We start from the raw sequence: 16,128 nt of genomic DNA, 5'->3' as shown, positions 1-16,128 counted from the left end.
ACTTACAAACATCTTCCCAGACGACACTCGAAAGTCAATGTTAATATTTAACTATATTATAACACTTCCTCTCACAATGTTTTAAGAGTTACTCTCACTATACTTTAAGTAAGAGTTCCTCTCACAATGTTTTAACAGTTACTCTCACTATACTTTAAGTAAGAGTTCCTCTCACTATACTTTAAGTAAGAGTTCCTCTCACTATACTTTAAGTAAGAGTTCCTCTCACTATACTTTAAGTAAGAGTTCCTCTCACTATACTTTAAGTAAGAGTTCCTCTCACTATACTTTAAGTAAGAGTTCCTCTCACTATACTTTAAGTAAGAGTTCCTCTCACTATACTTTAAGTAAGAGTTCCTCTCACTATACTTTAAGTAAGAGTTCCTTTCACTATACTTTAAGTAAGAGTTCCTCTCACTATACTTTAAGTAAGAGTTCCTCTCACTATACTTTAAGTAAGAGTTCCTCTTATTATATTTTAAGTAAGAGTTCCTCTCACTATATTTTAAGTAAGAGTTCCTTTCACTATATTTTAAGTAAGAGTTCCTCTCACTATATTTTAAGTAAGAGTTCCTCTCACTATATTTTAAGTAAGAGTTCCTTTCACTATACTTTAAGTAAGAGTTCCTCTCACTATACTTTAAGTAAGAGTTCCTCTTACTATATTTTAAGTAAGAGTTCCTCTCACTATATTTTAAGTAAGAGTTCCTCTCACAATGTTTTAAGAATTAATCTCACTATACTTTAAGTAAGAGTTCCTCTCACTATACTTTAAGTAAGAGTTCCTCTCACTATACTTTAAGTAAGAGTTCCTCTCTCTATACTTTAAGTAAGAGTTCCTCTCAATATATTTTAAGTAAGAGTTCCTCTCACTATACTTTAAGTAAGAGTTCCTCTCACTATATTTTAAGTAAGAGTTCCTCTCACTATACTTTAAGTAAGAGTTCCTCTCACTATACTTTAAGTAAGAGTTCCTCTCTCTATACTTTAAGTAAGAGTTCCTCTCACTATATTTTAAGTAAGAGTTCCTCTCACTATATTTTAAGTAAGAGTTCCTCTCACTATATTTTAAGTAAGAGTTCCTCTCACTATATTTTAAGTAAGAGTTCCTCTCACTATATTTTAAGTAAGAGTTCCTCTCACTATATTTTAAGTAAGAGTTCCTCTCACTATATTTTAAGTAAGAGTTCCTCTCACTATATTTTAAGTAAGAGTTCCTCTCACTATATTTTAAGTAAGAGTTCCTCTCACTATATTTTAAGTAAGAGTTCCTCTCACTATATTTTAAGTAAGAGTTCCTCTCACTATATTTTAAGTAAGAGTTCCTCTCACTATATTTTAAGTAAGAATTCCTTTCACTATATTTTAAGTAAGAGTTCCTCTCACTATACTTTAAGTAAGAGTTCCTCTCACTATATTTTAAGTAAGAGTTCCTCTCACTATATTTTAAGTAAGAGTTCCTTTCACTATACTTTAAGTAAGAGTTCCTCTCACTATACTTTAAGTAAGAGTTCCTCTCACTATACTTTAAGTAAGAGTTCCTCTCACTATATTTTAAGTAAGAGTTCCTTTCACTATACTTTAAGTAAGAGTTCCTCTCACTATACTTTAAGTAAGAGTTCCTCTTACTATATTTTAAGTAAGAGTTCCTCTCACTATATTTTAAGTAAGAGTTCCTTTCACTATACTTTAAGTAAGAGTTCCTCTCACTATATTTTAAGTAAGAGTTCCTCTCACTATATTTTAAGTAAGAGTTCCTTTCACTATACTTTAAGTAAGAGTTCCTCTCACTATACTTTAAGTAAGAGTTCCTCTCACTATACTTTAAGTAAGAGTTCCTCTCACTATATTTTAAGTAAGAGTTCCTTTCACTATACTTTAAGTAAGAGTTCCTCTCACTATACTTTAAGTAAGAGTTCCTCTTACTATATTTTAAGTAAGAGTTCCTCTCACTATATTTTAAGTAAGAGTTCCTCTCACTATACTTTAAGTAAGAGTTCCTCTTACTATATTTTAAGTAAGAGTTCCTCTCACTATATTTTAAGTAAGAGTTCCTCTCACAATGTTTTAAGAGTTAATCTCACTATACTTTAAGTAAGAGTTCCTCTCACTATACTTTAAGTAAGAGTTCCTCTCACTATACTTTAAGTAAGAGTTCCTCTCACTATACTTTAAGTAAGAGTTCCTCTCACTATACTTTAAGTAAGAGTTCCTCTCACTATATTTTAAGTAAGAGTTCCTGTCACTATATTTTAAGTAAGAGTTCCTCTCACTATATTTTAAGTAAGAGTTCCTCTCACTATATTTTAAGTAAGAGTTCCTCTCACTATATTTTAAGTAAGAGTTCCTCTCACTATACTTTAAGTAAGAGTTCCTCTCACTATACTTTAAGTAAGAGTTCCTCTCACTATACTTTAAGTAAGAGTTCCTCTCACTATACTTTAAGTAAGAGTTCCTCTTATTATATTTTAAGTAAGAGTTCCTCTCACTATATTTTAAGTAAGAGTTCCTCTCACTATATTTTAAGTAAGAGTTCCTCTCACTATACTTTAAGTAAGAGTTCCTCTCACTATACTTTAAGTAAGAGTTCCTCTCACTATACTTTAAGTAAGAGTTCCTCTTATTATATTTTAAGTAAGAGTTCCTCTCACTATATTTTAAGTAAGAGTTCCTCTCACTATACTTTAAGTAAGAGTTCCTTTCACTATACTTTAAGTAAGAGTTCCTCTCACTATACTTTAAGTAAGAGTTCCTCTCACTATACTTTAAGTAAGAGTTCCTCTTACTATATTTTAAGTAAGAGTTCCTCTCACTATATTTTAAGTAAGAGTTCCTCTCACAATGTTTTAAGAGTTAATCTCACTATACTTTAAGTAAGAGTTCCTCTCACTATACTTTAAGTAAGAGTTCCTCTCACTATACTTTAAGTAAGAGTTCCTCTCACTATACTTTAAGTAAGAGTTCCTCTCACTATACTTTAAGTAAGAGTTCCTCTCACTATACTTTAAGTAAGAGTTCCTCTTACTATATTTTAAGTAAGAGTTCCTCTCACTATATTTTAAGTAAGAGTTCCTTTCACTATACTTTAAGTAAGAGTTCCTCTCACTATATTTTAAGTAAGAGTTCCTCTCACTATATTTTAAGTAAGAGTTCCTTTCACTATACTTTAAGTAAGAGTTCCTCTCACTATACTTTAAGTAAGAGTTCCTCTCACTATACTTTAAGTAAGAGTTCCTCTCACTATATTTTAAGTAAGAGTTCCTTTCCCTATACTTTAAGTAAGAGTTCCTCTCACTATACTTTAAGTAAGAGTTCCTCTTACTATATTTTAAGTAAGAGTTCCTCTCACTATATTTTAAGTAAGAGTTCCTCTCACTATACTTTAAGTAAGAGTTCCTCTTACTATATTTTAAGTAAGAGTTCCTCTCACTATATTTTAAGTAAGAGTTCCTCTCACAATGTTTTAAGAGTTAATCTCACTATACTTTAAGTAAGAGTTCCTCTCACTATACTTTAAGTAAGAGTTCCTCTCACTATACTTTAAGTAAGAGTTCCTCTCACTATACTTTAAGTAAGAGTTCCTCTCACTATACTTTAAGTAAGAGTTCCTCTCACTATATTTTAAGTAAGAGTTCCTCTCACTATATTTTAAGTAAGAGTTCCTCTCACTATATTTTAAGTAAGAGTTCCTCTCACTATATTTTAAGTAAGAGTTCCTCTCACTATATTTTAAGTAAGAGTTCCTCTCACTATACTTTAAGTAAGAGTTCCTCTCACTATACTTTAAGTAAGAGTTCCTCTCACTATACTTTAAGTAAGAGTTCCTCTCACTATACTTTAAGTAAGAGTTCCTCTTATTATATTTTAAGTAAGAGTTCCTCTCACTATATTTTAAGTAAGAGTTCCTCTCACTATATTTTAAGTAAGAGTTCCTCTCACTATACTTTAAGTAAGAGTTCCTCTCACTATACTTTAAGTAAGAGTTCCTCTCACTATACTTTAAGTAAGAGTTCCTCTTATTATATTTTAAGTAAGAGTTCCTCTCACTATATTTTAAGTAAGAGTTCCTCTCACTATACTTTAAGTAAGAGTTCCTTTCACTATACTTTAAGTAAGAGTTCCTCTCACTATACTTTAAGTAAGAGTTCCTCTCACTATACTTTAAGTAAGAGTTCCTCTTACTATATTTTAAGTAAGAGTTCCTCTCACTATATTTTAAGTAAGAGTTCCTCTCACAATGTTTTAAGAGTTAATCTCACTATACTTTAAGTAAGAGTTCCTCTCACTATACTTTAAGTAAGAGTTCCTCTCACTATACTTTAAGTAAGAGTTCCTCTCACTATACTTTAAGTAAGAGTTCCTCTCACTATACTTTAAGTAAGAGTTCCTCTCACTATACTTTAAATAAGAGTTCCTCTCACTATACTTTAAGTAAAAAGTTCCTCTCACTATACTTTAAGTAAGAGTTCCTCTCACTATACTTTAAGTAAGAGTTCCTCTCACTATACTTTAAGTAAGAGTTCCTCTCACTATACTTTAAGTAAAAGTTCCTCTTACTATAGTTTAAGTAAGAGTTCCTCTCACCATACTTTAAGTAAGAATTCCTCTCACTATACTTTATAAGAGTTCCTCTCACTATACTTTAAGTAAGAGTTCCTCTCACTATACTTTAAGTAAGAGTTCCTCTCACTATACTTTAAGTAAGAGTTCCTCTCACTATACTTTAAGTAAGAGTTCCTCTCACTATACTTTAAGTAAGAGTTCCTCTCACTATACTTTAAGTAAGAGTTCCTCTCACTATATTTTAAGTAAGAGTTCCTCTCACTATATTTTAAGTAAGAGTTCCTCTCACTATATTTTAAGTAAGAGTTCCTCTCACTATATTTTAAGTAAGAGTTCCTCTCACTATATTTTAAGTAAGAGTTCCTCTCACTATACTTTAAGTAAGAGTCTCACTATCTTTAAGAGTTCCTCTCACTATACTTTAAGTAAGAGTTCCTCTCACTATATTTTAAGTAAGAGTTCCTCTCACTATATTTTAAGTAAGAGTCTCACTCTCACTATACTTTAAGTAAGAGTTCCTCTCACTATACTTTAAGTAAGAGTTCCTCTCACTATACTTTAAGTAAGAGTTCCTCTCACTATACTTTAAGTAAGAGTTCCTCTCACTATACTTTAAGTAAGAGTTCCTCTCACTATACTTTAAGTAAGAGTTCCTCTCACTATACTTTAAGTAAGAGTTCCTCTCACTATACTTTAAGTAAAAAGTTCCTCTCACTATACTTTAAGTAAGAGTTCCTCTCACTATACTTTAAGTAAGAGTTCCTCTCACTATACTTTAAGTAAGAGTTCCTCTCACTATACTTTAAGTAAGAGTTCCTCTCACTATACTTTAAGTAAAAGTTCCTCTTACTATATTTTAAGAAAGAGTTCCTCTCACCATACTTTAAGTAAGAATTCCTCACACTATACTTTAAGTAAGAGTTCCTCTCACTATACTTTAAGTAAGAGTTCCTCTCACTATACTTTAAGTAAGAGTTCCTCTCACTATACTTTAAGTAAGAGTTCCTCTCACTATACTTTAAGTAAGAGTTCCTCTCACAATGTTTTAAGAGTTCCTCTCACTATACTTTAAGTAAGAGTTCCTCTCACTATACTTTAAGTAAGAGTTCCTCTCACTATACTTTAAGTAAGAGTTCCTCTCACTATACTTTAAGTAAGAGTTCCTCTCACTATACTTTAAGTAAGAATTCCTCTCACTATACTTTAAGTAAGAGTTCCTCTCACTATATTTTAAGTAAGAGTTCCTCTCACAATGTTTTAAGAATTAATCTCACTATACTTTAAGTAAGAGTTCCTCTCACTATACTTTAAGTAAGAGTTCCTCTCACTATATTTTAAGTAAGAGTTCCTCTCACAATGTTTTAAGAGTTACTCTCACTATACTTTAAGAAAGAGTTCCTCTCACAATGCTGTAAGTAAAAGTTTCTCTCACAATGTTTTAAGAGTTTCTCTCACAATGTTTTAAGAGTTTCTCTCACAATGTTTTAAGAGTTTCTCTCACAATGTTTTAAGTAAGAGTTTCTCTCACAATGTTTTAAGAGTTTCTTTCACAATGTTTTAAGTATCCCCACACTGCTGCTGCAGCCACACTGTGTATCCCCACACTGCTGTTGCAGCCACACTGTGTATCCCCACACTGCTGCTGCAGCCATACTGTGTATTCCCACACAGCTGTTGCAGCCACACTGTGTATTCCCACACTGCTGCTGCAGCCATACTGTGTATTCCCACAAAGCTGTTGCAGCCACACTGTGTATTCCCACACTGCTGCTGCAGCCACACTGTGTATTCCCACACTGCTGCTGCAGCCACACTGTGTATTCCCACACTGCTGTTACAGCCACACTGTGTATCCCCACACTACTGTTGCAGCCACACTGTGTATCCCCACACTACTGTTGCAGCCACACTGTGTATCCCCACACTGCTTGTGCAGCCACACTGTGTATCCCCACACTGCTGTTGCAGCCACAGTGTGTATCCCCACACTGCTGCTGCAGCCACAGTGTGTATCCCCACACTGCTGTTTCATCCACATTGTGTATTCCCTTAGTGCTGTTGCAGCCACACTGAGTATCCCCACACTGCTGTTGCAGCCACACTGTGTATTCCCACACTGCTGTTGCAGCCACACTGTGTATCCCCACACTGCTGTTGCAGTCACACTGTGTATCCCCACACTGCTTTTGCAGCCACATTGTGTATCCCAACACTGCTGTTGCAGCCACACTGTGTATTCCCACACTGCTGTTGCAGCCACACTGCTGTTGCAGTCACACTGTGTATCCCCACACTGCTGTTGCAGCCACACTGTGCATCCCCACACTGTTGTTGCAGCCACACTGTGTATCCCCACACTGCTGCTGAAGCCACAGTGTGTATTCTCACACTGCTGCTGCAGCCACACTGTGTATCCCCACAGTGCTGTTGCAGCCATATTGTGTGTATCCCCACACTGCTGTTGCAGCCATACTGTATATCCCCATACTGCTGTTGCAGCCGCACTGTATATCGCCAACACTGCTGCTACTGCAGCACCACTGTGTATCCCGACACTGGTGTTGCAGCCACATTGTGTATCCCCACACTGCTGTTGCAGCCACACTGTGTATCCCCACACTGCTGTTGCAGCCATACTGTGTATCCCCGCACTGCTGTTGCAGCCACATTGTGTATCCCCACACTGCTGTTGCAGCCACACTGTATATCCCCAACACTGCTGCTGCAGCCACACTGTGTATCCCCACACTGCTGTTACAGCCACATTGTGTATCTCCACACTGCTGTTGCAGCCAGACTGTATATCCCCACACTGCTGCTGCAGCCACACTGTGTATCCCCACACTGCTGTTGCAGCTACACTGTGTATCCCCATCACTGCTGTTGCAGCCACACTGTGTATCCCCACACTGCTGTTGCAGCCATACTGTGTATCCCCACACTGCTGTTGCAGCCACAGTGTGTATCCCACACTGCTGCTGCAGCCACACTGTGTATCCCCACACTCCTGCTGCAGCCAAACTGTGTATCCCCACACTGCTGCTGCAGCCACACTGTATATCCCCACACTGCTGTTGCAGCCACACTGTGTATCCCTACACTGCTGTTGCAGCTACACTGTGTATCCCCACACTGCTGTTGCAGCTACACTGTGTATCCCCACACTGCTGTTGCAGCCACACTGTGTCCCCACACTGCTGCTGCAGCCACACTGTGTATCCCCACACTGCTGTTGCAGCTACACTGTGTATCCCCATACTGCTGTTGCAGCTACACTGTGTATCCCCACACTGCTGTTGCAGCTACACTGTGTATCCTCACACTGCTGTTCAGCTACACTGTGTATCCCCACACTGCTGTTGCAGCTACACTGTGTATCCCCACACTGCTGTTGCAGCCACAGTGTGTATCCCACACTGCTGTTGCAGCCACACTGTGTATCCACAACACTGCTGTTGCAGACACACTGTGTATCCCCAAACTGTTGTTGCAGCCACACTGTGTATCCCCACACTGCTGTTGCAGCCACACTGTGTATCCCCACACTGCTGCTGCAGCCACACTGCATCCCCACACTGCTGCTGCAGCCACACTGTGTATCCACAACACTGTTGTTGCATCCACACTGTGTATTCACAACACTGCTGTTGCAGCCACACTGTGTATCCCCACACTGCTGTTGCAGCCACATGGTGTATCCCCACACTGCTACTGCAGCCACACTGTCTATCCCCACACTGCTGTTGCAGCCACACTGTGTATCCCACACTGCTGTTGCAGCCACACTGTGTATCCCCACACTGCTGCTGCAGCCACACTGTGTATCCCCACACTGCTGCTGCAGCCACACTGTATGTCCCCACACTGCTGTTGCAGCCACACTGTGTATCCCTACACTGCTGTTGCAGCTACACTGTGTATCCCCACACTGCTGTTGCAGCTACACTGTGTATCCCCACACTGCTTTTGCAGCCACACTGTGTGTCCCCACACTGCTGCTGCAGCCACACTGTGTATCCCCACACTGCTGTTGCAGCTACACTGTGTATCCCCACACTGCTGTTGCAGCTACACTGTGTATCCCCACACTGCTGTTGCAGCTACACTGTGTATCCCCACACTGCTGTTGCAGCTACACTGTGTATCCCCACACTGCTGTTGCAGCTACACTGTGTATCCCCACACTGCTGCTGCAGCCACACTGTGTATCCCCACACTGCTGCTGTAGCGTCAGCCTCGCTAAGGGGTAAGAGCGAACACAAGCAGTAGTAATACAAGTGAGAACACTTGGAGTGGGACTACATGAAGTTTGAACACAAAGAGTGGGAACACAAGGAGTGGGTACAAAAGAAGTGGGAACACAAGGAGAGGGAATACAAGGAGTGGGTACAAAATAAGTGGGACCACAAGGACTGGAAACAAAAGAAGTGGAAACACAAGGAGAGGGAGCACAAGGAGAGGGAGCACAAGGAGAAGGAGCACAAGGAGAAGGAGCACAAGGAGAGGGAACACAAGGAGTTGGAGCAACATAAGTGGGAACACAAGGAGTGGGAACAAAAGAAGTGGGAACACAAGGAGAGGGAGCACAAGGAGAGGAAACACAAGGAGAGGGAACACAAGGAGAGGGAACACAAGGAGAGGGAGCACAAGGAGAGGGAGCACAAGGAGAGGGAAGACAAGGAGAGGGAACACAAGGAGTAGGAACAAAAGAAGTGGGAGCACAAGGAAAGGGAACACAAGGAGTGGGAACAAAAGAAGTGGGAACACAAGGAGAGGGAGCACAAGGAGAGGAAGCACAAGGAGAGGGAACACAAGGAGAGGGAACACAAGGAGTGGGAACAAAAGAAGTGGGAACACAAGGAGAGGGAACATAAGGAGAGTTAGCACAAGGAGAGGGAACACAAGGAGAGGGAACACAAGGAGAGGGAACACAAGGAGAGGGAACACAAGGAGAGGGAACACAAATAGAGGGAGCACAAGGAGAGGGAGCACAAGAGGGAACACAAGGAGTGGGAACACAAGAAGTGGAAACACAAGGATAGGGAGCACAAGGAGAGGGAGCACAAGGAGAGGGAACACAAGGAGAGGGAACACATGGAGAGTGAGCACAAGGAGAGGAAGCACAAGGAGAGGGAACACAAGGAACAAGGAGTGGGAACAAAAGAAGTGGGAACACAAGGAGAGGGAACATAAGGAGAGTTAGCACAAGGAGAGAAAGCACAAGGAGAGGGAACACAAGGAGAGGGAACACAAGGAGTGGGAACAAAAGAAGTGGGAACACAAGGAGAGGGAACACAAGGAGTGGGTATAAAACAAGTGGGAACACGTGTAGAGGGAACACAAGGAGTGGGAACAAAAGAAGTGGGAACACAAGGAGAGGGAACACAAGGAGTGGGAAAACAAGGAGAGGAACAAAAGAAGTGGGAACACAAGGAGAGGGAACACAAGGTGAGGGAACACAAGGAGAGGGAACAAAAGTGGGAACACAAGGAGAGGGAACACAAGGTGAGGGAACACAAGGAGAGGGAACAAAAGAAGTGGGAACACAAGGAGAGGGAACACAAGGAGTGGGAAAACAAGGAGAGGAACAAAAGAAGTTAGAACACAAGGAGAGGGAACATAAGGAGAGTTAGCACAAGGAGAGAAAGCACAAGGAGAGGGAACACAAGGAGAGGGAACACAAGGAGAGGGAACAAAAGAAGTGGGAACACAAGGAGAGGGAACACAAGGTGAGGGAACACAAGGAGAGGAACAAAAGAAGTGGGAACACAAGGAGAGGGAACATAAGGAGAGTTAGCACAAGGAGAGAAAGCACAAGGAGAGGGAACACAAGGAGAGGGAACACAAGGAGAAGGAACACAAGGAGAGGGAACACAAGGAGAGGGAACACAAGGTGAGGGAACACAAGGAGAGGGAACACAAGGAGAGGGAACACAAGGAGAAGGAACACAAGGAGAGGGAACACAAGGAGAGGGAACACAAGGAGAGGGAACACAAGGAGAGGGAACACAAGGAGAGGGAACAAAAGAAGTGGGAACACAAGGAGAGGGAACGAGTAGGGTACCAAAAATTTACATAATTTATATTATTATTATTATTATTATTATTATTATTATTATTATTATTATTAATGTTTTTAAATTGTATTATTTTATAATAATGTTATTATTAATATTAATATTATTATATATTATTATTACTATTATTATTATTATTATTATTATTATTATTATTTTATTAAATTCGTGGGTAAGCGCTAAACTCGCACAAGTCACAGCGTCCGGGTAATGGAGTAATCAGAATGGATGTCAGGAAGGAGAGAGCATCACCCATTGCTTGAATTACAATATAAACACCACCACTGGAAGGCGGGGGCGCTGCTCCCTCCTACTATGAACAGATAAGATCACCAACGAGCCTCTCTGGACAACACGTTATTAATAACATTAATAATATAAATAATATTAACATTAAGATTAATAATATTAACAACATTAACATTAAAAACGTTTTCATTAACAAGATAATTTATCTTTATGATAAGATTATTTAGATTCGTACATACACACACATCCCAGCAAACACATTCTGAGTGAACTGCCTAAAACACTTCCTCTGCAAGTGTTTGCTCGAATTTCATCCTCTTGTCTGCAACACTACAAGCTCCTGATGATGTGTTTATTGCAAAGCGAAAGGCCTAGAGCTATCTTTCAACTCTCACCGTGGTTGTTTTGCGTCTTGCATCGTTTGTTCGCGACTTTTTTTGCATCTGCACGTAAACTGTCTGCCTAAAATGGCCAGCATGTTAGTGGCCTTCTTTAGTGCTTAACAATATTTTATTATATGTAAACTACTTCTTGTAAACTGCACATAGAAATAAAAATAAATAAATAACAACATAAAATAAAATTCCCCGAACTCACATTATTTGCCTTTACAGGTTATAATAGGTTAACCATCTTTAACTTATCACCACTCTATGTATGCCTTAAATAGTTATGTATCTAGTGCATCCATTGTAAAAATTTAAACCAGTAGTTTGTAGAATCACCTATAAATTTATCCTAATCCAATTAATTTACTGTTTTGATCTCCATCCAGATTTCATTTTTTTTCTGAGTTTCTCCTCGTGTTTTCTCGTTTTCTTGCATGTTTTTGTTTACTTTCATTTTCTGTGATGGAGAAATTAATAAGAGAGAGACTAGAACTCACCTATTTGTGGTTACAGGCGTCGAGAATCACTACCCGGCCCCATCTCTTATCTGGCCGCCAGTACCTGGTAAGTATGGACTCCTAAGAACATCAACAGTGGTTTAGAAATATCAAATGCCTAAGAAAGGCTTATGACAAAAAATAGAGAAGGGTAAGCAGAGATTAAGAAAGCCTTCGATCTACATAATACACCATGGAAAACACCGTATAAACTAGAGATGTAGGGTCGGAGTGACAAGAAGTGTTGAAGAGAGCCACAGTGGGCAAGTATAACTGGTGGTGTCATCCTAGGATCAATCCTAGGGCCCACAATGTTTCTGGCATATATGCATATATTTTCACTTACCATAATGGATAACATTTTGCACTTGAGTATTCATAAACACTTAAAAATGCAAAACCTGTCTTTAGAAACATATAAGACAAACTAACATCACCAACATTCGCCAGAATACAATGGAAAGCTTTCATCAGTACATATATTGTATGGTGCAAATACGTACTTTGTATCCAACACCTGAATACTTGTAGAAAGTTTGGAGTTTTCTTCCACACTGGCATTTTGTCCAAGATATAACTAACAGCAGTACTGGAGTTTTCTTACACAAGATATAACTAACAGCAGTACTGGAGTTTTCTTACACAAGATATAACTAACAGCAGTACTGGAGTTTTCTTACACAAGATATAACTAACAGCAGTACTGGAGTTTTCTTACACAAGATATAACTAACAGCAGTACTGGAGTTTTCTTACACAAGATATAACTAACAGCAGTACTGGAGTTTTCTTACACAAGATATAACTAACAGCAGTACTGGAGTTTTCTTACACAAGATATAACTAACAGCAGTACTGGAGTTTTCTTACACAAGATATAACTAACAGCAGTACTGGAGTTTTCTTACACAAGATATAACTAACAGCAGTACTGGAGTTTTCTTACACAAGATATAACTAACAGCAGTACTGGAGTTTTCTTACACAAGATATAACTAACAGCAGTACTGGAGTTTTCTTACACAAGATATAACTAACAGCAGTACTGGAGTTTTCTTACACAAGATATAACTAACAGCAGTACTGGAGTTTTCTTACACAAGATATAACTAACAGCAGTACTGGAGTTTTCTTACACAAGATATAACTAACAACAGTACTGGAGTTTTCTTACACAATATATAACTAACAGCAGTACTGGAACTTTCTTACACATATACATAACAAATTTATCCTTAGTAATTTTACCTAAAAGAAGTCTACCACACAGGTACACCACACAGGTACACCACACAGGTACACCACACAGGTACACCACACAGGTACATCATACAGGTACATGTTTATAATGTAAGTGACAGAGGTGCAAGGCAACGTGCCCATATGTTTCTCCATGCCGGGGAATGGAACCTGCGAGTGTGAGTAGACTGACCTCACCAGTGAGCTACAAGGAATACTGTATAAAGTCGTTCTACAGAAAAGTGAAGGATGAATTATTCACAGCGTTACTCATCATACATTTAGGACCAGTCCTCGAGTATGCAGCACCAGTGTGGAGCCGGTACTTAGCAACGTCCATAAAGAACAAAATAAAGTTCGTAAATTAGTCCCTAGGAGCGAGTGATAAAACGAACATAGATCACGAGGAGACATGGTCACGACATACTAAATGAAGAAGGGCTTTTGATCAAAGTTTTAAGAAAAACTCTCTCCTTTTTCAACTAAACCTGAGTACCGCCCATTTTCCAGGCGTTGTTTCCCAACGGGTTTAGCACATCCCAGTAAAAAACAATAAAATTATTTAAACACAACTGGATACATCAACAGTGTGCTGCTACACTATTCTGTGTGATAATTACATTGTAGGAACACCTGCAAGGTACTGCTAAACTAACCTGTATGACAGTTACATTGTGGAAACACGTTATGTGCTGCTACCCTTCTCTATATGACAGTTACATAATGGAAACATTCACAGTGTGCTGCTGTCCTACTCTACACGACATCGGGAACAAAGGCTAGCTATGTTTTTGTGTTATATTCCATCGCACAAAGATAAGTTTCTTACATGAAGTAATGGAATGTGTCAGCCTGAGCTAGGAGACTTCGCCAGAGCGGTGAAGATGGTCTCATACATTCCACTGTTAATTCAGTAGTTACTGCAGCTTCCAAGATATCGTTCCAGAAGAGATGGAGTTACTGTTACTTGGGAACTGCCATCTCTCGAGATGAACTATCCCATGATAATAATAACTAAATATTTGGGAAATAAAGACGAGGAGAAAGAGGTAAGTGAACACTCACATGAACCACAAGAACAAGGAGACAGGTAAGTGATAACTCACATGAACCACAAGAACAAGGAGACAGAGGTAAGTGAACACTCATATGAACCACAAGAACAAAGAGACAGAGGTAAGTGAACACTCACATGAACCACAAGAACAAGGAGACAGGTAAGTGATAACTCACATGAACCACAAGAACAAGGAGACAGAGGTAAGTGAAAACTCATATGAACCACAAGAACAAGGAGACAGAGGTAATTGAACACTCACATGAACCACAAGAACAAGGAGACAGAGGTAAGCCAACACTCACATGAACCACAAGAACAAGGAGACAGAGGTAAGTGAACACTCACATGAACCACAAGAACAAGGAGACAGAGGTAAGTGAACACTCACATGAACCACAAGAACAAGGAGACAGAGGTAAGTGAACACGAACCACAAGAACAAGGAGACAGAGGGAAGTGAACACTCACATGAACCACAAGAACAAGGAGACAGAGGTAAGTGAACACTCACATGAACCACAAGAACAAGGAGACAGAGGTAAGCCAACACTCACATGAACCACAAGAACAAGGAGACAGAGGTAAGCGAACACTCACATGAACCACAAGAACAAGGAGACAGAGGTAAGTGGACACTCACATGAACCACAAGAACACTAACAACGTTTATACCACTACTAGCTTGAGGAACAGGTACGACAGGGATCATGAAGTCAGGAGTGAGCACGGTTAAAACCAGTTAAAAGGCGAGGCCAACACCTAAGACTCGAACCCATGCAACCACAAATAGTTAAAAATACAGAAGCAAGAACACATGGGTAAGACACAAGTGCAACACTTGGGTATCTTTATTATGGGCACGTTTCGCCAACCAGTGACTCTGTTAATCCAATACAGAGGATAATACCTGAGACTGTGGAAGGCACGAAGAAGTAGGTTGAGGAAATCAGTCCCATAGTCTCCATAAATCTGTCGAAGACGGTGGATAACGTAAAGCAGAAGAGGAGAGAGGAGTTGTTCAGTCCATCAGTCTTGATGATACACAAGTATCGCACATGTGTCTTATTCATTTAGTTGTTGGTTTTGTATACCATTAGTATAATGGAAATAAGTAAGTACATATATCTGGAATAAAAAAAAAGTCTCAGGACAGAAAAATATCTGTCTTTAAACGTACCTTTGCCATTAAAAGTCTCTAACAATGTTTATAAACGTATTTATAAATATCTATTAACCTATCTATAACGTATCTATAAATATTTATAAACGTATCTATGTCTATAACATATTTATGTCTATAAATGTATCTTTATCTGTAAACGTATCTATATCTATAAATGCATCTATATCTATACACGTATCTATGTCCATAAACGTATCTATAAAAGCATCTATAAATATCTATAACGTACCTACAAATGTATCCATATCTTTGATGTTTGTTCAATTATCTTTAACTACATGCGGCCTGGGACTGCGAGAGCCTGGTAAAATCTCAGAGGAGGTCACAGGTAAATCACAGGTCTACCTAGAGGCTACCTGGAAGGTGTTCTGGGGTCAACGCCCCCCACAGCCCAGTCCTTGACTAGGTCTCCCAGGTCAAACAACTTTGGTTTGTACTATGCTCTGTGTTTTTTCACCTTTGAGTTACTGACGGGTTGTGTTGTGATGATGGCAGGATCTGGCTTCGAGACGGGGACGGAGGCTCAGGCGGAGACGGAGACGGAGCTCAGACGTCAGCTACTTATCAACTACGACAGAACGGCCCGACCAGCGGCCACTACCGCTGTCAGATTCAGAATCACCCTCAAGCACTTTGATATGGTGAGTGTTGCACGAGTGAGGGGGTGTTGCACTAGTGATGGAGGTACTGCACGGGTGAAGGGGGTGTTGGAACAGTGATTGGTGTGTTGCAGGAGTGAAGGGATGTTAGAAAACATTTATTACGAGTGTTGTAGGAGTGATAGGATGTTGCAGGAGTGATAGGATGTTGCAGGAGTGATAGGATGTTGCAGGAGTGATAGGATGTTGCAGGAGTGATAGGATGTTGCAGG

At 39.5% G+C, this 16,128-nt stretch overlaps 1 protein-coding gene across 5 annotated transcripts in view; it reads left to right on the top strand.

Moving 5' to 3' along the window:
• The window catches only part of LOC138854438 (neuronal acetylcholine receptor subunit alpha-4-like), a 467,533-nt gene that overhangs the window by 346,913 nt on the left and 104,492 nt on the right, over positions 1 to 16,128 (top strand). For 3 of the 5 annotated variants that reach the window (XM_070097734.1, XM_070097735.1, XM_070097736.1), the window contains exons 3-4: positions 11,792 to 11,842; positions 15,753 to 15,898. In XM_070097734.1, the coding sequence (XP_069953835.1) occupies positions 11,792 to 11,842; positions 15,753 to 15,898 (197 nt within the window). The remainder of the gene's footprint in view (positions 1 to 11,791; positions 11,843 to 15,752; positions 15,899 to 16,128) is intronic. The other 2 variants (XM_070097737.1, XM_070097738.1) reach the window with 1 other exon arrangement.

The sequence above is a fragment of the Cherax quadricarinatus genome, chromosome 59 (assembly GCF_038502225.1).
Source record: "Cherax quadricarinatus isolate ZL_2023a chromosome 59, ASM3850222v1, whole genome shotgun sequence".
In the NCBI taxonomy this organism is placed as follows: Eukaryota; Metazoa; Arthropoda; class Malacostraca; order Decapoda; family Parastacidae; genus Cherax; species Cherax quadricarinatus.
The sequence above is the reverse complement of the archived record's forward strand: the minus strand, read 5'-3'. Positions and strand labels throughout refer to the sequence as shown.